The sequence below is a fragment of the Yarrowia lipolytica genome, chromosome 1D (assembly GCF_001761485.1).
Source record: "Yarrowia lipolytica chromosome 1D, complete sequence".
Taxonomy (NCBI): domain Eukaryota; kingdom Fungi; phylum Ascomycota; class Dipodascomycetes; order Dipodascales; genus Yarrowia; species Yarrowia lipolytica.
Window position 1 is genome coordinate 810,174 of NC_090773.1, and position 19,734 is coordinate 829,907.

Consider the following 19,734-nt stretch of genomic DNA (forward strand, 5'->3'; position numbering starts at 1 on the left):
GCTGGTGAAGTTGCAGATGAAGACGGGTCTCAATACGGGTCTCGACCCGATAAGAAGTTTCAAATACGGAACTGTACCGTTGTATAACCGAGAGTTTGTGCTAAGAGTAGTAGTACATAGCATGGTGTCCGGTGATGTTTCGGAGATTACAAGTGGTGAGATGATGTGGTACATCGACTGGTGACGTTGGCTGGAGGAGGAAGATGGAGGGCGGGGGATGGGTGGAAAGGATGTGCGGAAGACAATTGTAGGTTTTATATACCAAAAAGTGTTTGTTATGGTGGTTTTAATGCTGTGAACGTATGTACTGTCCTTGTAGGGTGGCTCGTAAACAGTACATGCTCGTACTACACATTATACCGAGTCGGAGATGAAAATGTTGAGAGGTGGTTGGAGTGTTGAGTCCGAGAAATATGTGAGGAGTGGGCTTGAAGTTAGACTGTGAGTCTCGGCTTGTGGCTGTTGCTAGTTGCAAGATCATGTATCGGTACTGGTTCGAAGGGGGGAAGATCATAGCTGTTAAGCAGTGCCATGTCCAGATTCAAGGGCACCGCACCTGTTGGAGGTGTCTGATCTTTCCATTTCAGAAATGAATGCTTTTTACAAGACTGTTCCTCCACTCTCACCGACAGAATTGACCCAGAGTAATCCTGTCTTTCACAGAGGGTTACTCTGTCCCACCCAACTAACTTGTTGAAGTATTAGTTGCACTGTTGTCAACCTCAACTGTACATCACCACCACTCAACAGGTAGAATAACACGGAGCTAGATGCGACTCCACTAACGATTGCCACGGTTCCAGTCGACCGCCTTCCAGTTGACGCTAACCGTCCGGAAGAGCGAGCCGAGCTGTCAAAGTACAGGGTCTAGTTTTAGTCGCAGTAGCTCTTTCTTGTCAGCGATAGGGTTATACGAGACGAGAAGGTACGAGCGGCCTAGACAAGACATGGCGGGGTGAGGGTGGGATGACAAGTTGGTCACGTGAAATGCCGGAGAAGTCGTGCGAGATACTATACCGCCGATGTCATGTGCACGTCATGTCTCTTGATTCCAACTGACTAACTATGAGTGTCTCCCATGACTTCGGAGTTTCCCCGGGACTAATTTCAACTCCTGACCTCTTGTCTTTAGAGTGAAACTTTGGCCCATACGATGTTATTAAATTGTATTTGCAAGAACAACAAACAGGTGGTATTTTGGGGCGATCCGGATGTGGTTGGGGAGGATGATACCGATCATATTACGCGTGCGGTATTTCTCTCGTCATTGAGAGCAATTGGTGTTGTTCAATGCGCATATTACTGCCATAAACTGGAGTTTCGAGACTGTGCGTTACAAGTTCTGGTACAGTACCGATACGATCCAAGTAGGTACAGTCCTTGCACCGTTTCTGTCTCATCTGTCTCACCAACCCCTTCCTTGTTGCGCAGTTGCCTGCCTCTAGGAGCATATACTCCAGCATACACTTCCTCTCTTAGTATAGTCGAAACATGTCCAATGACACAGGATGTTCTGTATGCCTTCAATAACCGGTGCATCATAATTCGGCCTACTACTTGTACTTGTACTATTATATTGTATTGGATGCTGGATAGTGCATGCGCGCATAGACCGAAGGTGACCAAGTGGGGTAGAATATTTAGTCGGGGAAATGGTCCCATTTTGCCGGCGTCTTTCGGAACCTTTCGGGAGCTATCGCCAGCTGTTAGTAGGTCTGCTGGTGTCCAGGTATCTTCCTCTGTAGCTCCTTCGTTAGCATGGTCATCTTATCTTCGGAGGTCGCGTTTTTAGGTTGGTTGGGAGAGTCTGTTTTTTCTTTTTGGTTTTTGGTGCGTCCTGTATGGAGCAAACGTTTGTGGGGGAGGGAGATTCGGGAGGAGATTCAGGCTGGTTTGACGGGTATTTCTCGGCCCAAGCCCAGCGGTGGGAGTTACCCAGCCCTCAAATCACCGCCCTAGCCCTCGCCCTAGCCCTCTCCAAGCAGATGCTCTCAACATTACGTTTCGGCTTCTTTTGCTTATTGCCAAAGTCTATTTCTTCCGAGACTGGCCGGTCGTACCATTGTCTTGATCAGGGTCTGTAGCAAGTGTGGCTAAGCCGATAAGCTGATCAGGAAGTAAGCGTGCGGGCGGAGAGAAAGGTGGATCAGTAAAGGGCGTGGAGACCGCCAAAAAGGGCGAAAGGCCCCGAAAAAGGCCGCCAAACCTCTCCCCCACGCTAACTCCCCACAAACTTAGCTAATGCAGACTTTCCCCAGACACGTTTGCAGCTGGAGGGTGCCAACCATCCAACTAGTCTTTGGCCCTTCCTCTCTCTCTTGTCTTCCCCACAAACCTCCTCCGAAACCTACTTGCTCCAACAACCATGCTGAGACAGGGTATAAAGCGTGCGGTGGTGCATGCCCGAGCCGTACAGGCCGTGTGCAAACGAACCAACATGACCATCACCAAAAAAGATCTCAACCCCCAGGTGGTCAACGCCCAGTATGCCGTGCGAGGCAAGTTGGCGGTGCGGGCCGACGAAATCAAGGAGCAGATGCGAACCAACCCGTCGCTGTTCCCCTTTGACAAGGTCATCAACGCCAACATTGGCAACCCCCAGCAGCTCGACCAGAAGCCCGTCACTTTCTACCGCCAGGTCCTGGCTATGCTGCAGTACCCCGAGTTGATGGATCGGGCCGCCGACGTGGGCATCCCCAACGACGCAGTGCAGCGTGCTCGAAAGCTGCTGGACGACATTGGATCGGTCGGCGCCTACTCGTCGTCCCAGGGCGTCACCACCGTGCGAAATTCGGTGGCTAACTTCATCCAAAAGCGAGACGGCTACGCAGCCTCGGCCTCCGACATCTACCTCACCACAGGAGCCTCCAACGCCGTCACTTTTCTGCTCACAACTTTGGCTCGAGGCGACGGATCGGACGGATTCATGATCCCCATTCCCCAGTATCCCCTTTACACCGCCACCCTGACCCTGCAGAACTCCAACCCCGTCCCCTACTACCTGGACGAAGCCAAGGAGTGGGGCACCAACATGGCTGCTCTCAACGACGCCGTCGAGTCCTCCAAGCACAAGCTCAAGGCCGTCGTGGTCATCAACCCCGGAAACCCCACCGGAGCTTGTCTCGGCGTCAAGGAAATCAAGGACATTCTGCTGCTGGCACAGAAGGAGGGCATTGCCGTGATCGCCGACGAGGTCTACCAGGCCAACATTTTTGCCTCTGGCCAGTTCCACTCCTTCAAAAAGGTCTGGTCCATTCTCAAGGAGGAGAACCCCGACTTCAACGTGCCCCTGGCATCTCTGCATTCCACCTCCAAGGGCAAGATCGGAGAGTGTGGCCAGCGAGGAGGCTACATGGAGCTCGTTGGTTTCCATGAGGACGTGATTGAGCAGATCTACAAGCTCTGTTCCATCTCTCTGTGTCCCGTTGTCACCGGACAGGCTCTTATTGAGTGTATGGTCAACCCCCCCGTTGAGGGAGACGAATCGTACCCTCTGTTCAACAAGGAAACCAACCACATTATGGATACTCTCACCCAGCGAGCCAACCGGCTGTACGAGGCCTTCAAGGAGATGCCCAAGGTCTCCTGCGAGCCTCCCCAGGGCGCCATGTACCTGTTCCCCTCCATCGAGCTGCCTGCTGGCGCCATTGCCGAGGCCGAGCGACACAACGAGCAGCCCGACGAGTTTTACTGCATGAAGCTGCTGGAGCAGACTGGTATCTGTGTTATTCCTGGCTCTGGATTTGGCCAGAAGGATGGCACTTACCATTTCCGAACAACCTTCCTCGCACCTGGTGATGACTACGGAGAGAAGATTGTCAACTTCCACAAGAAGTTTTTGGCTCAGTACGAGTAAGTCTTTTCCGAACCAAGCAAGACCAACAAGACTTGCAGATCAAGCTGTTAATGTAACGTAGATTGTGTGCGGGGGCCTGAATGGTAGGTAACAGTACGACCATGGACAAGGCTCATTGCACTAACGAGAAGATGAAACTCATCTTTTAGAAGGAGCCGCAATTGTACTTGTACGAAGACAGAATAAAATGTATACATATTGACAAGCAGAAGTTATAGTAGTTGGCATCGTGTGGTGAGGGAGACTCGATACTGCGGTATACATATATGATAGGAGAACTCGTCACGGTTCATAGATGGGATAAATACATTAGTTTCTAGATGAGCAGAATCACTTTACTTGAAGGTATGATAACTACTCTGGGCCAGCTGTTGGGGAATTCGCTCGGGGGCATCCACCTCGCCAATGTTGGGAACACTGTGGTAGTCCTGTCGGAACGAGTTGCTCTCTATAATGTTGTCGATCAGATAATATTGCAGAGCATTCATGAAGAGAGGAAAGATGAGCATGACAAACGCCACCTGGAGATCGGGATTGTTATCAGTCCACTTTAGTAGGAAGGCGCCGATGTAATCCAGCCAGGGGAAGATGATGAACGACGTGGCAAGCACAATTTTCATTAAAACCATGGCCAAAAGATAAATCCCAGCCTGTTTCCAGAATGCCCGCCATTGGGGAGGGTGGCCGTAGACTCCGGATTCAATCTCCGTCACCTTGAACTGTCTCTCAGCAATGTTGGTCACCAGCACCAGGAAGCCCCATAGAACAGGCACTCCGACCGTAGTGTCCATTAGCACGTTGAGAAAGTAGTAGTCGCACGGATTATCACTCGTGTCGGGCACGTCTGTGCGCGAAGAGGTAAGAATCGAAAGGAAGAGATTCAGAAAATGCAAGCCGGCCGCTCCACAGAGCTGTTTCGAGACGTCAAAGAACCACACCCACCAGGGACGGCGAGGGACTTCATATTGACGTTTCACAACCAGGGTTAGGACCGCTAACACGCCCATCGATGCCTGAACTATCAGGGCAAACGGACCGAGCAGTTTGCACCCGGGAGGGTTCTTTGGGTGTTTTCCAAACATTGTGTCGAAGAAATTGGAAGAGGGAGGATGCAAGTTAAGAAGTGGAAATGAGGTATTTCCGGGAGAAAGCGGTATCTACTTGTTGGTGATGATGAGTAGAATCTGGTGGGGAACTCGGATTTTTTGTGTAGTCGAAAATAGGCGACTTGGACTCTTGCCTACGCTTGTGTAGGTTACCTAAGCCGGATTGTTGAGTGGCGTAATTGCAAGGAATTCAGAAAATCAGAAAATAAAAATACCACAATGCTCGTGAGACGCCTGTGATTCCTGTGGTGGTGTCTGATTTGTCGTATCGTCAGTATTCGCCGAGATTCAACAAAAATGAAATATGAATGCTAACAGAAGGACGTTGGGCTGCGTACCGGAAGACGCTAGTCTGTGTCTGTGTCGTGAGAGCGGGCTGGCGACGTGGCAATTCCGAAAAACTGTCGTGCAAAAAGGGGGTTGGTGTCTGTATCTTACTCTACAGATCAGTGGCAAGGATGGTGTTGGGTTGCTAGCTGCAGTACATCTGTGAGATTTTACTTTATCGTTGGAACTCAGTTTGACCATGCTTATATTTTTTAATTTATTTTATTTATTTTTTTCAAGGAGAGGGGGAAAAAAAGTGGAGACGCTATCACGTGATTGAGAAGAGATGAGGACATGGAAATTGACCCAGGATGTTTCGGCAAACTTGTTAGTCACATGATCCGATTACCGGTCGCTTCTGATCTTTTCTCGCCTACATAGATTGACCTTATCTCGGCATTGAGGCATATGTGGAGCCTCGGTGCATACCGAGTTTACGCAACTGGTACAGTACATCCAGATACAGTACTTTCCTAAGTAATCGGTCATAGGAAGTTGGCTACTGTTTACTATCAGGTCTATCCCATAGATCTGGTCGCTAATTCCTTCCGCATTTCTTTCTGGAGTCCCATAAACTTTTTCCTTTGGATATGGGTACTTTGTCCTAATAAGCGTCGAGATTCCCATCTGAGACGGTGGACTAGTACCGATTGAGGCCACAAAAGTCCGAATCGAGACTCGCCCTGTGCGGCTGGAGGGATCTAACGACTGACGACATGAGGGTGAGTGGGTGAGAGGGTTGTACCATTGGAGAGTTTGGGGGCGGAGTGACATCCATGTTGTACGATACAAGAAATGACATACATTCGACAGCGACAAGAGGTTTGATCGAAGATGATTATTGTCACTGATTGGAAGATTCCCTATCAGTATCATGAGATTTACTGCTACAATTATTATGTTTACTGCTACATACAATTGAAGGTACTACTTCTCATCCATACCCTCGCCATACGATACTCAATGCTCTAAATTAACATTCACTAAGGCCCTAGTGTACATCCATCTCATCTACCTTCTAATAGTCATCTTCGTCTGATTTTTCTAGCGACTGAGGCTGAGGGGCATCTGGACCAGGCACCAGGCCGGCGCAGATTCAACTTTCCAAACATTCCCTCTCTCAAATCAATGTATCCAAAGCTGTGGTACTTCATGCGCGTGATTGCAATCTCCTCTGCCTTCTTTATGTCTCGTGATATCGAGTTGATCAAGCTGTTGGGACTGCCTGTATATGGCGCTGGGTGGAAGTTTGCTGCAGGCTCTGGGCTGTAATCTTCAAACGTCTCGAGGTCATATGCCTCGTAGTCCATTTCCAGAATGTCGTTGGTGTCGCAGAACGGCGCGGCTTTGACTTGGATCGGTAGAATGAACTCTTGAAGCAGAGGAGTATTCCTTGAAGGTGTAGGGGATCTGCCTGTTGAAGAAGTGCTTCGCGAGTAGTGGTAGGTCAAGTTGTTGTTGATATTAGTCTCCGGAGAGGGAGTAGGAGGGTATGACTCGACTGCCCGACCTGCAGGAACTGACACATGGTACTGCTGTTGGCCATAGGTTGCTGGATAAGCTGCAGCATATACCGAGTTGAGAGGATGAGAGGCAGCTGCTGGTGCTTGAAATTGTTGATCAAACACGACTTCCTGATGTGAGTTTGAGGTAGACGAGGCATTACTGCTAGTACTGGAGGTTGTAGCCGCGATCATATGGTGGGCTGGAGGTTGAGTAGTACTTGTGCCATTACTGGACGTTACCAGGCTCTGGTGGCCAATATTTTGCGATGGTGGGTTTTGTTGAGTATAAGGAGCAACGGACTGCCCTTGAATCGGCCCAAAGTCGTGCTGACCAAGAATATGATCAATGGTAATCGCGTCGCCGAGCTGATAGTCGTTCATGCTGTCATGTTGCGGAAATCCAGAGCCATATTCCGGGGTAGATATGTTTATAAGTAGTATGTGATATTGAGAATAATCCCACATAGTCTATCTCTGGCTATTTTCTCCATTTGACTGTATATACCTCCACCTACTGGACCATCAGATAATTGGTATAGGCATAAATATGTCACAACTTTAAGATGCATAAATTTACGATAACCGAGATGCGGGGCAGAGTTGCATATATTTCGCTAACGAGGGGATAGGTAGATATTGTAACAAGTTAAATCGAATATCCAAGGTCAGACAAGTTGATTTATGTGAAAAAACCCCTAACTTTCCCGGTTGGATCACCCACAATATGCGACGCAACAATTTCGCTGGAAACTCTAAATTATGATACTTTATGTGATCTCCAGAGATAATCTATGGGGTCTCAAAGGGATAGAAGGGCAATATAAAGTGCTCATGATGGGGATGTGAGGGTGATTCACAGGTCTATCGAGATTCCAAAAATCTGGGACCTCTAGTACATGCATTATGAGGTTTCCCAAACGACAAACAAAGTTCCCACCAAAACCCCGTTTAGTCTTGTATTAACAGATCTCGCCCCAGTCAGTGCATGATATCGCACGATTTCTGGTTGGTTGCGCAAAGCTGCGTTTGATCTGCTTCGCCGCAACCTACTTTATGCAAACGGAAGGTGTTGCGAACTGTATCAGTGGTTCGAACCTGCTGACGGTGTTTCTACAGGCAACTTGATTGTAAGCGATCTCTCTAGTGTGTCAATTCATTCCACCTCTTATATATACATACGCTATACGCTCCAGTAGTACTGGACGCCGTTCTCTTCTTCTCTTAGCGTGAGACCAGCGTTACAGATGGTCTTAGCACTTGCCGGGTTGTTGGACCTGCACGCAGCACAGCAGAAGTCGACCGCCATGACGTCACGTGCATATTGGAATACGGCCTGCACCACCAGGCTCATCAGACCGTGTCCCTGGTATCCTTCTGCCAGCCAGTATCCCACCTCGGCGCTCCGGCCGTCTGCGCTTCTGAAGTGCGGATCAATGGCGTAAAACGGGGTGGTGGAATCACTCAGTCTCAGATCAATGCATCCCATGGCCATATCGCCTTTTTGCGAGTCGCGAACGGCAAAAACCACCGGCAATTGCTCGCCATTCCAGCTATAGCGAGCCGAGTCGGCCTTGGAGCAGAAATCTCTGGCCTTGCCCTCGTCGTACGGGGTAGGAATGTCTAGTCGAGACAGAACGTTGGGGTTGGACACGGCCTCATAGACCGCCATCCAGTCGTTGTGGGTCAATGGCGAAATGTAGAGATCGCTGCGGGTGGGTACGTTCAGTCGCATGGGTGTAAGTGGTGTAACCTCCAACCGCAAAATCAATCGATACCCTCCCTATATGTATCTATGACTCTTGTGTTGACTTCACACCCACGAGCCTTGTTTGCATCACTTAGAGTTGCACCAAACGAGGTGATGAAAAGGTATTATAAGCGAGTACTGGGCTCGATGAGTCTGTCATTGTAGATTGGCTGCCCATTCGTCAGACCAATCACAACGCCGTATTTCAGGCATGCAAAAACAGCCCCTTAATCGCCAACTGCCCAGAGTAAACCGCCAAATCAACCCTCCTCCCCCTACCTAATCTCCAGACATCTAGAATCGCCACCCACTGGGATGCGGCTAACACTGCGTCAGTCATAACTTTGTTCGAGAACGTAAACCCGAGTAAAAACGGTCGAATGTGGTACAGGATTGTGTGGGAGACGCCAGTGAACATATTCTCGTTTTCAGAATCCAATTTGAACCCCAGTTGCAAAAGTTGACACAACTCTAGATCTGCTTCCAAATATAGAATCATAACAAGGGTTAGGGTGTGATTATATAATATTGGTCTTAATTGATGTGCTAGGGCTTTAAAAGTTGGTTAAAATAACGCTCTAATGCCTTTTTAATATATTGTCTTTTTCAAAATCTCAAATCGGACACTTCTTCGTGTATGAGACTCCATTTTTTGGCTCCGTCACGTGATATGTATTATCAGCTATAGTGGTGTAAACAAAGTTTTTTACTAGCTGTAATGGCATTTTGTCGGAGTGGTAAATCGCCTTCTTGTTGTGCGTTCGAGTTCTGGACTCTGCACTGGGCTACTTTGTTGTCCTTTCCGAATTCTGCGGTTGATGGGCGTCTCGGTCTGAGTAATCGGCTTTGAGATTTCCGTTCTAAGATTAACTGGGATACTTCAGTGGAGCAATCCAGCAGAGATCCAGTTGCCGTGGGTATGGCGGTGGGATAGCAACAAAGTGGTATATGTTATGGAAGGTATTTGCAATCACGACTCTCTTTTTGCTAGGTGATGTTCTATCTTTTGCTTCATACGCCAGGATAATGTAATTTCTCATTTCAATTGGACCTCGTGTCGAAGTGGATACTTCTAGCGCTACTTTTAGTCGTCCCATGATGGTATTCACTTTTCACTCGATAGCTGATATCATTTCTCAACTGGTGATACCCACTTTCCTTCGAAATGAGTCAATGCAGTCATGTCCTTTTCATTTATGTTCATTTTTCATTTATTTCAATTTCTTTCTTAATATATTTAATTTTCAAGCTTCAATTTTCAATTTTTAATTCCACTTTTTACTTCACTTTTTACTTCACTTTTTACTTCACTTTTTACTTCACTTTTTACTTCACTTTTTACTTCACTTTTCACTTCACTTTTTACTTCACTTTTTAAGCTTCTTTAAGGTGTATATTTGAACGATCCAAAAGTGCCAATACTAGTCACAGATGAATTCTGAAAAAACTGAAAAAGCTCCCTAAAACCCAGCAATAAAATTAATGACATGATCTCATCTTGTTCCGATACAAAATCTCACCCCACAACCAGACAACTACCACATCTCATTTAAACTCAATTTCGAAACGGTCGTTTGCTTACGCTGCAAATAAACTTTTTGGTCTGGCGACGCACTGAACATTGACGGAGCTGATTGCAAGTGGGCAACAGGTCTCTCCAAACGGCATAGAGCTGCACAGCTTCACACACATATATATATACTTTTTTTTGGTAATTTTGGTCACGTGACACAAACGGTCCAATCCGGCCCCTCCCATCACTGTTATCCCACGTTGTACTCATGCACAGCCCATGCGTTTATGCACCACAGTAAGTTGCCAACAAGCACACATCTCCAACTATCTCCATCATCGCCACGAGCACTTGTCACCATCTCACGACCCGATGAAAGTCTACGTGTACGAAAACCCTCGTTCGCTGGCGCTGGTGTCGGAGAAGTATGCGCTGGTGTTCCGGTATGCGACGCCGACCGACGACAAGAACCGGCCCCGGTGCATTGTGGAGTTTGCGCCGATTGAGAAGATTGATTTCCGCAAGCACCGGGCGCTGTCGCCGCTCGATTGCCACGGATTTTTGGGTCTCATCAACATTTCAAGCGACGTCTTTTTGTGTGTGATCACCGCCAAGTCGCTGGTGGCTTCTCCTCGGCCTGGAGAAACCATCAACCGGGTGGTGGGTGTGGAGTTCCATTGTCTCAACAGAAACACTTGGGACTTTGTGACGCTGGACCTCAACGGTTATCCTATTGATTTGCACGACCAGGCCAGCAGTTCTGGCATCACCGAGCACCCCTGCACACAGCTTCGAAAGATGCTCACCAACTCATCCTTCTACTACTCGACGGACTTTGATCTCACGTCGTCCATGCAGACCCGAGGCACTGCCCAGCCCGCCAGCATGCGCAATCCCGCCGGTCAGGTCATTTCAACCCTCGAGTCGTCCGACGCCTCCTTCCTGTGGAACTCGTACATGATGACGGAGCTCGTCAAGTTCAGAGACAACTTGCCCGACTTTGAACGCAGCGAGTTGGACAAGTGCGGCTTTTTGACCACACTGATCCGGGGCTTTGCCGAAACGGTCAACACGCGGATCGGTAACTACGACGAGAACCCCATCTCGTGCCGACTCACCATTGTGTCCAAACAATCATGTCGAATGGCCGGTACCCGGTTTCTGGCCAGAGGTATCGATGATGACGGCTTTGTCGCCAACTTTGTCGAGACAGAAACGATCCTGTACACAGAACGAGGCCAGGCGCAGATTGTGTGCGCATTTCTGCAGGTGCGAGGCTCGGTGCCTTTCTTCTGGGAACAGGACTCCCAGCTGCTCAGCAACAAGGTGCAGATCACCCGGTCCATTGACGCGGCACAGCCGGCATTCGAGCGACATATGGACTACCTGTGTAACAAGTATGGCTCCATCCACGTGGTCAACCTGCTCTCTCGTGAAAAGTCGCACGAAAACGAACTCACCCAGCGATACCATGGCCATATCAAGAAGCTCAACGAGGCAGGAGGCTCGCATTCCACCGACCCTGCTTCTGGATCGTCTCGAGGAGGTCTTGTGGCCGTGACCGACTTTGATTTTCACCACGAAGTCTCTAAGCAGGGCTACTCTGCTGCTACTCGTGTTCTCAACCGGGTCATTGACGCCATGGAGGAGTACGGCTTTTACTCTGCCGACTCTTCCAGTCCCAATGTGACTCTCCAGAACGGTGTTTTCCGAACAAACTGTCTGGACTGTCTGGATCGAACCAACATGATCCAGCAGGTTATTTCTCGTCAGGCCCTTCAGATCTTCCTGGATCGAAACCATCTCGGCTGCAACCCCGATTTTTGGAGCAAACATAACATCTTGTGGGCCGATAACGGCGATCAGCTGTCCCAGATTTACGCTGGAACCAACGCTCTCAAAACCAGTTACACTCGGTCCGGAAAGATGAACCTGGCTGGAGCTCTGGCCGATGTGACAAAATCCGTGGGACGTCTGTACATCAACAACTTCACCGACAAGACGAAACAGAACACCACGGACGTTCTTCTCGGCCGACTCTCGGACCAGGAGGGAATTCTCTTGTACGACCCAATCAACGATTTTGTGGTCAAGGAGCTGGAGCGCCGAAAACTCGAGTTCTCGTCCACCACCAACATCAAGGTATTTGCTGGCACCTTCAATCTCAACGGCGAGCTGTCTGATGCCGATCTCGCGGGCTGGTTCTTCCCTCCCAAGTCTGCGAAGGAGCTTTCTGGGGGCGCAGGTTTTGATGTGCATGACGACTTGCCCTCCATTGTGCTCGTGGGCTTTCAAGAAATCGTCCAGCTGACGCCCGGACAGATTCTGAATGCGGATCCGGGCAAAAAGGAGTTCTGGGAGAAGCGTGTGGAGGCTGTTCTCAACACGCGCGACGAGTACGTGCTTCTGCGGTCTCACCAGCTGGTGGGAACTGCTCTGTTGCTGTTTGTAAGAAAGGCCGAAGTTGGCTTTGTCAAGAACATTGAGGGAGCTATCAAGAAGACTGGTCTTGGAGGTATGGCCGGAAACAAGGGAGGAGTGGCTGTGTCGTTTTCATACGCCAACACCCGGTTCTGCTTTATTACCGCGCATCTTGCAGCCGGTACTTCCAACATTGAAGAGCGTCATCACGATTTCAAGACGCTCAATACCGGTCTGCGGTTCTCGAGAGGTCTCACAATCAAGGACCACGACTGTGTTATTTGGTTGGGAGACTTCAACTACCGAATTGATATGGATGGAGATGTGGTGCGTCAGATTGTGGCCAAAAAGGAATATGGTCTGCTGTTTGAACACGATCAGCTCAACAGACAGATGGTGCTTGGAGAAACGTTCCCTTACTACAACGAGATGGAGATCAACTTCCCCCCTACGTACAAGTTTGACAACGGAACAGCCACCTACGACACCTCTGAGAAGTTCAGAACTCCTTCGTGGACTGACCGAGTGCTGTACAAGGGCACTGGTCTGCGGGGCATCAACTACGGTTGTGTTTCAGACCTGCTGTTCTCGGACCATAGACCCGTCTACGCCGAGTTCAACGCCCAGATTCTCATTGTTGACCAGAAACGAAAAGCCGCACTTGGAAAGGAGCTGTACGACAAGCGTCGAAGCGAAATGGGCGGCTCCAACGATCTCATTTCGCTGTCTGATCTCAACGAGGTTACCCTCACCCACGGTCTGCCTCCTCCCTCTACTGACGCGCGAAAGTGGTGGATCAGTGGAGGCCAGACTGCCAAGGTTCCCATTGTTCCCCCCGCCAAGGGCATGATTCTCAACCCCAAGAAAATCAACCCGTTCGAGGGCGATCTGCCCGACTTCGTCGACAAGCCTGCTCTTCCCCCGCGACGAAAACCCATTGGAAGTCCGCCCGTGAAACCGATGCCCAAACCCAAGCCTTCGTCTCTTCGCTCGGCCTCTGCTGTCAGCGCCACTGCTCCCCAGCTCCCCATTCCGGAGCTGTCGCAAACCTCTCTGCTAGACATGCCCATTGGCCCCATTGAGAGCCAGAGCAGCGCAGGACAGAGCAGCAGCACCGAGAAGAGTTTGCTTGACTAGATGGACTACGAGTGCCTAGAGCACTCCCAAGTATTCTCACTATAGACGTTACAAATAATGATTGATGAGCCGGACCCGGACGGGGCATATTGGCCCTCGTAAAGCAAATAAGGGTAAGCGAGGTTGCCGCTAGTGAGAAGGGGTAGTGTGACCATTGAGGTTAACTATGCTATATGGAAGCTGTGAATTCGGCGTGGAAGACACTGCTGAGTTTTTCACGCTGTGGGGAAGGTACAAAAAATCTGATGATACCATTGCATCCCTTTGGCCGGGCGATTACAGCAGTATAAGTAAGTCCTCCAGAAAGTGGATATGGCGTGTTTTAGCCCTGTCTCGGAGGAAAGATGCACTACTGTACTGAAGCTAGCTACCGCTAGTTGCCGTGCTTGTAGAGACGTGTGTTGGCTTTTGTTCCTTGAGAAGGGAATTGGGGAGACTACTTGTAGTCGTTGTCGTGCTGACTGAAGTTATTCGTCCCCCCATGGTTCTGGTGATGGCGAGGTTATGAAAAGTTCCTTGCTCACATTGTAGGAATGCTAAAGGGGTTCGAAAGAACCAATCGATTCCCCTCGTCGTTCTAGTTGTATTCGCAGTCTGCTGTTCGCCAGATACTGTCCATTAGCGTGTCATGACGAGTTCCAGAACCTCCCCATCTCTGTTAGTCCGTTGACCCCCACTTGGCTAGCTGTGAGCGACCAGAGATTGAAGAGGTTGGGGGGAGTAGGCACACAGTCGGTGAAAGCTGTCGTAAATTGCACCCGTGGTAACAGAGCCCCGCGGATAGAACCCACGGCCTCCTGGGTTGTCCATCGAGTCGTCAGTCCGCCCGTTTCAAAGTTCACACGGCACATTGGGCTGCATATGGGAAGCAGAGATGGTTGAAGGAGATCCGGGGTTATAGGGAGACCATGTAGGGAGAACATGTAGGTGAACAAGGGGTATATATATTTCAGACCCGACCGGTGACACAAACTGTGTGGTGATTGATAAAGGGTGAAATTTGACAGTAAAATACAAGACAGAAACACCCTCGACCGTGCGAGCACTCGTATCGATAGCTACTACCCCCAGTATGCATCTCGTCTAATTTGCGTAGTTTTAATTACACAGCCCACTTTTGGGAATCGCTAGGTCATGTGACCACTGGACTTGCACAAAAAAGACACTTCCAGGCGGAATCCAGTCGCAGTGGTCCCTTGTACAGCCTCCATATTCTCCATACACCTGTATCTGCCCTCCCCAACTCTCCCTACTCATAGATTATCTCCCCACCAAGGTTAGGGCTAACGTATATACGATAGAGCCCTCATGCATGGACAAGAGATAGTTGTCTTTGCATCCCCACGGACAGTTTGAACTCGCCTCAAGATGCGAAAATCGTCGAAAAAACTCGTGTACACGCTGGCGCCCGAGAGCTTCACCAACGGCCACTCGCTGGGCGTCAATTCGCTCTGTGCCCACGATGATCTGTTGTATTCCGCCGGTCGAGACGGAGTGGTAAACATGTGGTCGACTTCGAAAACCGCCCCCACCAAGTTTGTGGCTGCCAACCAGATGCACACGCACTGGGTCAACGACATTTGCACCGTCAACAATGGCCGCAGCATACTGTCGGCGTCGTCGGACCTGTCGGTGAAGCTGTGGACCCCCAGCAGAAACGAAACGGTGCTGGTGGGCCACCACAGAGACTACGTCAAGTGCATTGCCGAGAGAGGCCAGGCAGATCCCACGTGGGCAGCCACGGGCGGACTGGATCAGCAAATCATCATCTGGGACCTCGTGGCGCTCAAGCAGCGGGCCGTCATGAAACCCACCTCGTCCAACCAGGCCGCCCGTTCCCAGCAGCATTTGTCACTCTACTCGCTTGCAGCCTCTTCCAGTGGCTCACAGCTCGTGGTGGGAGGCGGACCCGACGGAATCATTCGGTGTTGGGACGCCCGAGAACCCGAAAGGGTCCAGGCCATGCTCGTGGGCCACACTGACAATGTGCGGTCCATCGTGCTGCCCGAAGACGTTGGCGGCACGCCCGGAGGACTCATTTCGGCCTCCAGTGACGGCACCGTGCGGCTGTGGGACGTGGGTATGCGAAAGGTCGTTTCTACTCTCGATTCGCATGTAGACTCCGTCTGGTCTCTCAGCATGACGGACCCCGAGACACTGTACTCGGCCGACCGGTCGGGTCTGGTCATCAAGACGGACCTCAGCCGCGGTCTGGATGTCGACTCCGAGGTCGTGTGCCGCGAGCACGGCTCTGTGAACCGAGTTCTAGCTGTAGACGGCTCGGTTTGGACCGCCACAGAAAACTCGCGAATCCACAGATGGGCAGACGTGGCAGTGCGACCTGGAAAACAGGTCTCGGAGGTACCCGAGGAGCCCACAGCGCCCGTGCGAACCAAGGGCCATGCCCATTCGGGCTCACATGACTGGGGAGATTGGACCATCAAGTTTCATGGAGATGGTAAACCCGAAGAGGGCGGCCTGGAGACCACAGAGGTGACCACGTCGGAAACCCCGTCTGACACTCCTTCAGATACACTGCTGGAGACTCTACAGGGCCAAAACGGTCTCATCAAACACAAACTGCTACTCAACAGAAGACAAGTCCTTGCCATTGATACGGCTGGTGAAGTGAGTCTGTGGGATCTTGTCCTGTGTCGGGAGGTGCAAAAGTTTGGCAAGCGAGATATGGACGAGGTGTTCAACGAGCTCAAGACCCACGAAATTGGAGTTGCTTGGTGCCAGGTGCAAACCAAGTCCGGACGACTGTATGTCACCCTGGAAGAAAACTCGTTCAGCGATGGAGAAGTATACATTGACGAGCTGGGAACGGATTATGTTTTCCCCGAAGACTTTGTGCGTTCTTCAGCCTCCACTACTTCGTCTGGACTGGATAATCCGGATCAGCGGCTTAATCTCGGCCAGTGGATCCTCACTAATCTGTTCACCAATCTCATTGATAAACAGCTGGAGAGTGACGCCGACTACAGACGACACTTTGATGAGTACAGAGCCAACGAGGAGCGGGCTGCTGCTGCCGCACTGGCTGCCAAAGAGGAGAAGCAGCTGCCTCCTACCCCTGCAGAAGATGTTTCTGCTGCCAACGCAGCCAACAACGTCAAGGAGGAGCCGTCTAAGTTCCGTCTGTTTGGCAAAAAGAAGCGAAATTCCGTCGCTGGTGCCTCTTCCACCCCCACAGTCAACACGGCAGCAGCCGCGGCCACAACTAACGGTACAAGTAAGCCCACTTCTCCCGTGGCCACTACCCGACCGTCTACTGCCGCCAACGCTGCTGCCGCCTCTTCTGCTGCTGCCGATGTGCCTCCTCCCAACCTGGAAGCCATTACTGCAACTACACGGGCCAAGTATGCGTCTTCAAGCGACGCCTCTCTGCTCAAGCCACCATCCCTCCCCAAGCTCGAGATCCCCAATGTCGTGGTTATCATTTCGCAATACAATTCTGACTTTGGCGAAAACATGGACTTGGTGTGTGAGCAGCGCGACAAGTTTGAGAGTCATTACAACGACCTGCCCGATTGGGTGGTAAATTTGCTTCTGTTCAACCAGATTCCACACAAGGATCCCGTCAAGGTGAACTTCACGCTGACACCGGAGCACGAGAAGGATGCCATCAACCCCCCTAGACTCAGTGCGTACCGAATGCTGCGTATTAAGAGGATTACTAATTACATTAGCGATCATCTGGCGTCTAGACCTAATCCTGAAACCATTGAGTTGTCCTGTCAGGGCCGTGTTCTGGGACCTAAGGAGACGTTGGCCAGTGTGAGAAGCCTGTGGAAGACGGGAGGAGACGTGGTTATCAATTATCGTTTTGTGTAATTCAGTGTGTGCGTGGATTACTAGGTGATCGCCGAGCAACACTGAGCAGCACTGAGTGGGTGAGCATTTTGCTGAGTCGACAGGCCAGTGTGTTGCCTACGTTCATAGATTCTTACAGCTGTACCAAGTGCAGCTCATCGGGACAGTATTAGCCCGTTTATTTAATGCATTTTGAGGAATGACTGGGTTGGAGATGAGTAAACTGCTGCTGTGGGTTTGCCACGTCCAGAGTATGTATTCCATAGCCATTATTATATTCGTTGTCTTAAGAAGCACACAAGATAAACATGGACCGATTGATGGTGCTGTCTGGACAGCTTCGTTTCCTTGGTTCCTATGGCGACGATTAGGAAGCGGCTTTAGGTGAAGCTCGACTTTTCAGTTAACAAACTTTCAACTAATGTCAGTTCTTAGATATTCCCAAAAAGCAGTTTTACAGCTAGTTTCTCTACATAAAGGAGAGCTTTTGCTTAATAAGATGAATATGTGGCAGATTTTATTCCAAATTATATATTCGCCATCACTCTAGCTGCTCTGGAACACCGATTTTGCCCCCCTAGTCTACATTTTCCTTTAACTAATTTCTAAGTAACAGAAGCACTGATGGTGAATTTGACTCTACTGAGTGCCTGTAAGGGTATGTGACCAAGGAAGCAACGATTCAGCTGAAATTCAACTGGTTAATATATCTGCGTTGGAGAAGAGACATATGACAAAAACAGCAAGTCTCTGGTGTTTCCCACACTCAAACCTCCCCACAATATAATTTGCGTTGTTGGCGGATCGAACTGACAACCTTCCCCTCACGCACACACACACACACACCCAACTCCTCCTATTAACCTCGGGCCCTAACCCCGCTAGTGACGAAAATATGCAGTGTGCAAAAAAATGAGTGCACGCCTTTGCAAACCGTCTGGTCACATCACCAACACATCTATTCGCACCACTCACATCAATCGACATGTCATCGGACGACGCACAGAAGCTTTGGAAAGTGTACCGAACGGCCAAGGAGCTGGTCAAGGACCGGGGCTACACCATCACCGACAAGGAGGTGAATCTGTCCTTCGACCAGTTTGTGTCGGAGATGTGTGATCCCATGGGCAAGCCCATCAAGAAGAAAATGTGTTTCATGGCGTCTCCCTCGCCCGAAGCCATCGAAAAGTTCCCCGAAATGGGCAACATTTGGGTCGAGTTCTGTGAGGAGGCCAGTGTGACGGTCAAGACGATGCGAAACTTTTGCATCCACATTTCGGAAAACAAGTTTGCCACGGGTATCCTGGTGTACGAAAACAACATGACTCCGTCCGCCAACCGACTCATCCCTTCGGTTGCTCCCGCCACCATCGACACCTTCCAGGAGACCGATCTGCTGGTCAACATCACCAAGCACGTTCTGGTGCCCACTCACATCAAGCTGTCTGGCGCAGAGAAGAAGTTTCTGCTGGAACGGTACCGACTGAAGGAGTCGCAGCTGCCCCGAATCCAGCGGGAGGACCCTGTTGCGCGGTACCTAGGTCTGCGACGAGGCCAGATTGTCAAGATTATCCGACGGTCGGAGACCTCTGGACGGTACGCCAGTTACCGAATTTGTCTCTAAGCGGAGGGAGCCACGCGACTTTTGCTTAGCATTCGATGCTGCCTTCTACCGCTTGCATCGACTCTGCTGGTTGAACAGACTTACATATGGCGCTATCAGGTATTTCAGACGGTTCATGGAACACGGAATAGGAAACGGCATGGAGGATCATGGAGGAAGAAGAGCCTCAAATAGATTAATTATTGTACTTTAGATGTTGGTGGTGGGGGTGGAGGTGTGGAAGGGTGCTGACGGTTGATACAGATGTAGGGAGATGTGCCAGTCACTAGTATGGTATAAGAGAGACCAGGTTGTCTTTGTGGTTGTTCTAGACCGTGGCCGAAAGGGGCTCAGATAGATGCTGCCACTACCCTCAGCAGAAGAGAAGGTAATTGTATCACAGCAGCAACGGCTCCGTTGAGTGGCTATCAGGGAGGTAGCCAGCTGACTTTGTGGTCTCCAGTACGAGGAATGTACTGAAGAGGTAGCTGCTCTTATGGACCTAGCTACTTTGTAGCTCCTTTTTGATCTGATTTTCTTCAATTACCAATATGCAACAACAGTTAAGGGAGAGAGACTGTTATATCCTGTTGGTCGTGCCTGCTCGTCGGGCGCCGCACTCGCTCGTTGCACCTGAATCAATGAGAATGTAGTCTGCCAACTGAGCCAACTAGACACAAACTAGACACAAAGTCGGTAGAAT

At 50.2% G+C, this 19,734-nt stretch overlaps 9 protein-coding genes and 1 non-coding gene across 10 annotated transcripts; 7 read left to right on the forward strand and 3 right to left on the reverse strand.

Annotated features, from left to right (window-relative positions):
• Positions 1-1,153: 1,153 nt before the first annotated feature.
• YALI1_D08113g (uncharacterized protein) lies at positions 1,154-1,792 on the forward strand (the record flags this gene model as incomplete). Its single annotated transcript, XM_068282632.1, has 1 exon — positions 1,154-1,792. The coding sequence occupies one exon, from the start codon at positions 1,154-1,156 to the stop codon at positions 1,790-1,792; it is 639 nt and encodes a 212-aa protein (XP_068138733.1).
• A 573-nt stretch (positions 1,793-2,365) lies between these two features.
• On the forward strand, positions 2,366-3,856 carry YALI1_D08125g (uncharacterized protein; the record flags this gene model as incomplete). Its single annotated transcript, XM_502480.1, has 1 exon — positions 2,366-3,856. One exon carries the CDS (start codon positions 2,366-2,368, stop codon positions 3,854-3,856), a length of 1,491 nt encoding a protein of 496 aa, XP_502480.1.
• Positions 3,857-4,191: 335 nt separating this feature from the next.
• On the reverse strand, positions 4,192-4,938 carry YALI1_D08151g (uncharacterized protein; the record flags this gene model as incomplete). Its single annotated transcript, XM_502481.3, has 1 exon — positions 4,192-4,938. One exon carries the CDS (start codon positions 4,936-4,938, stop codon positions 4,192-4,194), a length of 747 nt encoding a protein of 248 aa, XP_502481.1.
• Positions 4,939-6,314: 1,376 nt separating this feature from the next.
• YALI1_D08174g (uncharacterized protein) lies at positions 6,315-7,259 on the reverse strand (the record flags this gene model as incomplete). The annotated part of the gene is made up of 1 exon (XM_502482.3): positions 6,315-7,259. One exon carries the CDS (start codon positions 7,257-7,259, stop codon positions 6,315-6,317), a length of 945 nt encoding a protein of 314 aa, XP_502482.3.
• Positions 7,260-7,974: 715 nt separating this feature from the next.
• On the reverse strand, positions 7,975-8,526 carry YALI1_D08186g (uncharacterized protein; the record flags this gene model as incomplete). The annotated part of the gene is made up of 1 exon (XM_502483.1): positions 7,975-8,526. The coding sequence occupies one exon, from the start codon at positions 8,524-8,526 to the stop codon at positions 7,975-7,977; it is 552 nt and encodes a 183-aa protein (XP_502483.1).
• Positions 8,527-9,408: 882 nt separating this feature from the next.
• YALI1_D08195r lies at positions 9,409-9,452 on the forward strand. Its single transcript, XR_011031478.1, has one exon.
• An 881-nt stretch (positions 9,453-10,333) lies between these two features.
• On the forward strand, positions 10,334-13,612 carry YALI1_D08205g (uncharacterized protein; the record flags this gene model as incomplete). The annotated part of the gene is made up of 1 exon (XM_502484.2): positions 10,334-13,612. One exon carries the CDS (start codon positions 10,334-10,336, stop codon positions 13,610-13,612), a length of 3,279 nt encoding a protein of 1,092 aa, XP_502484.2.
• A 166-nt stretch (positions 13,613-13,778) lies between these two features.
• YALI1_D08239g (uncharacterized protein) lies at positions 13,779-14,120 on the forward strand (the record flags this gene model as incomplete). The annotated part of the gene is made up of 2 exons (XM_068282633.1): positions 13,779-13,931; positions 13,980-14,120. The coding sequence occupies 2 exons, from the start codon at positions 13,779-13,781 to the stop codon at positions 14,118-14,120; spliced, it is 294 nt and encodes a 97-aa protein (XP_068138734.1).
• An 860-nt stretch (positions 14,121-14,980) lies between these two features.
• On the forward strand, positions 14,981-17,449 carry YALI1_D08251g (uncharacterized protein; the record flags this gene model as incomplete). The annotated part of the gene is made up of 1 exon (XM_502485.3): positions 14,981-17,449. The coding sequence occupies one exon, from the start codon at positions 14,981-14,983 to the stop codon at positions 17,447-17,449; it is 2,469 nt and encodes an 822-aa protein (XP_502485.3).
• A 964-nt stretch (positions 17,450-18,413) lies between these two features.
• Positions 18,414-19,052, forward strand: YALI1_D08285g (uncharacterized protein; the record flags this gene model as incomplete). The annotated part of the gene is made up of 1 exon (XM_502486.3): positions 18,414-19,052. One exon carries the CDS (start codon positions 18,414-18,416, stop codon positions 19,050-19,052), a length of 639 nt encoding a protein of 212 aa, XP_502486.1.
• Between the last annotated feature and the right edge of the window lie 682 nt (positions 19,053-19,734).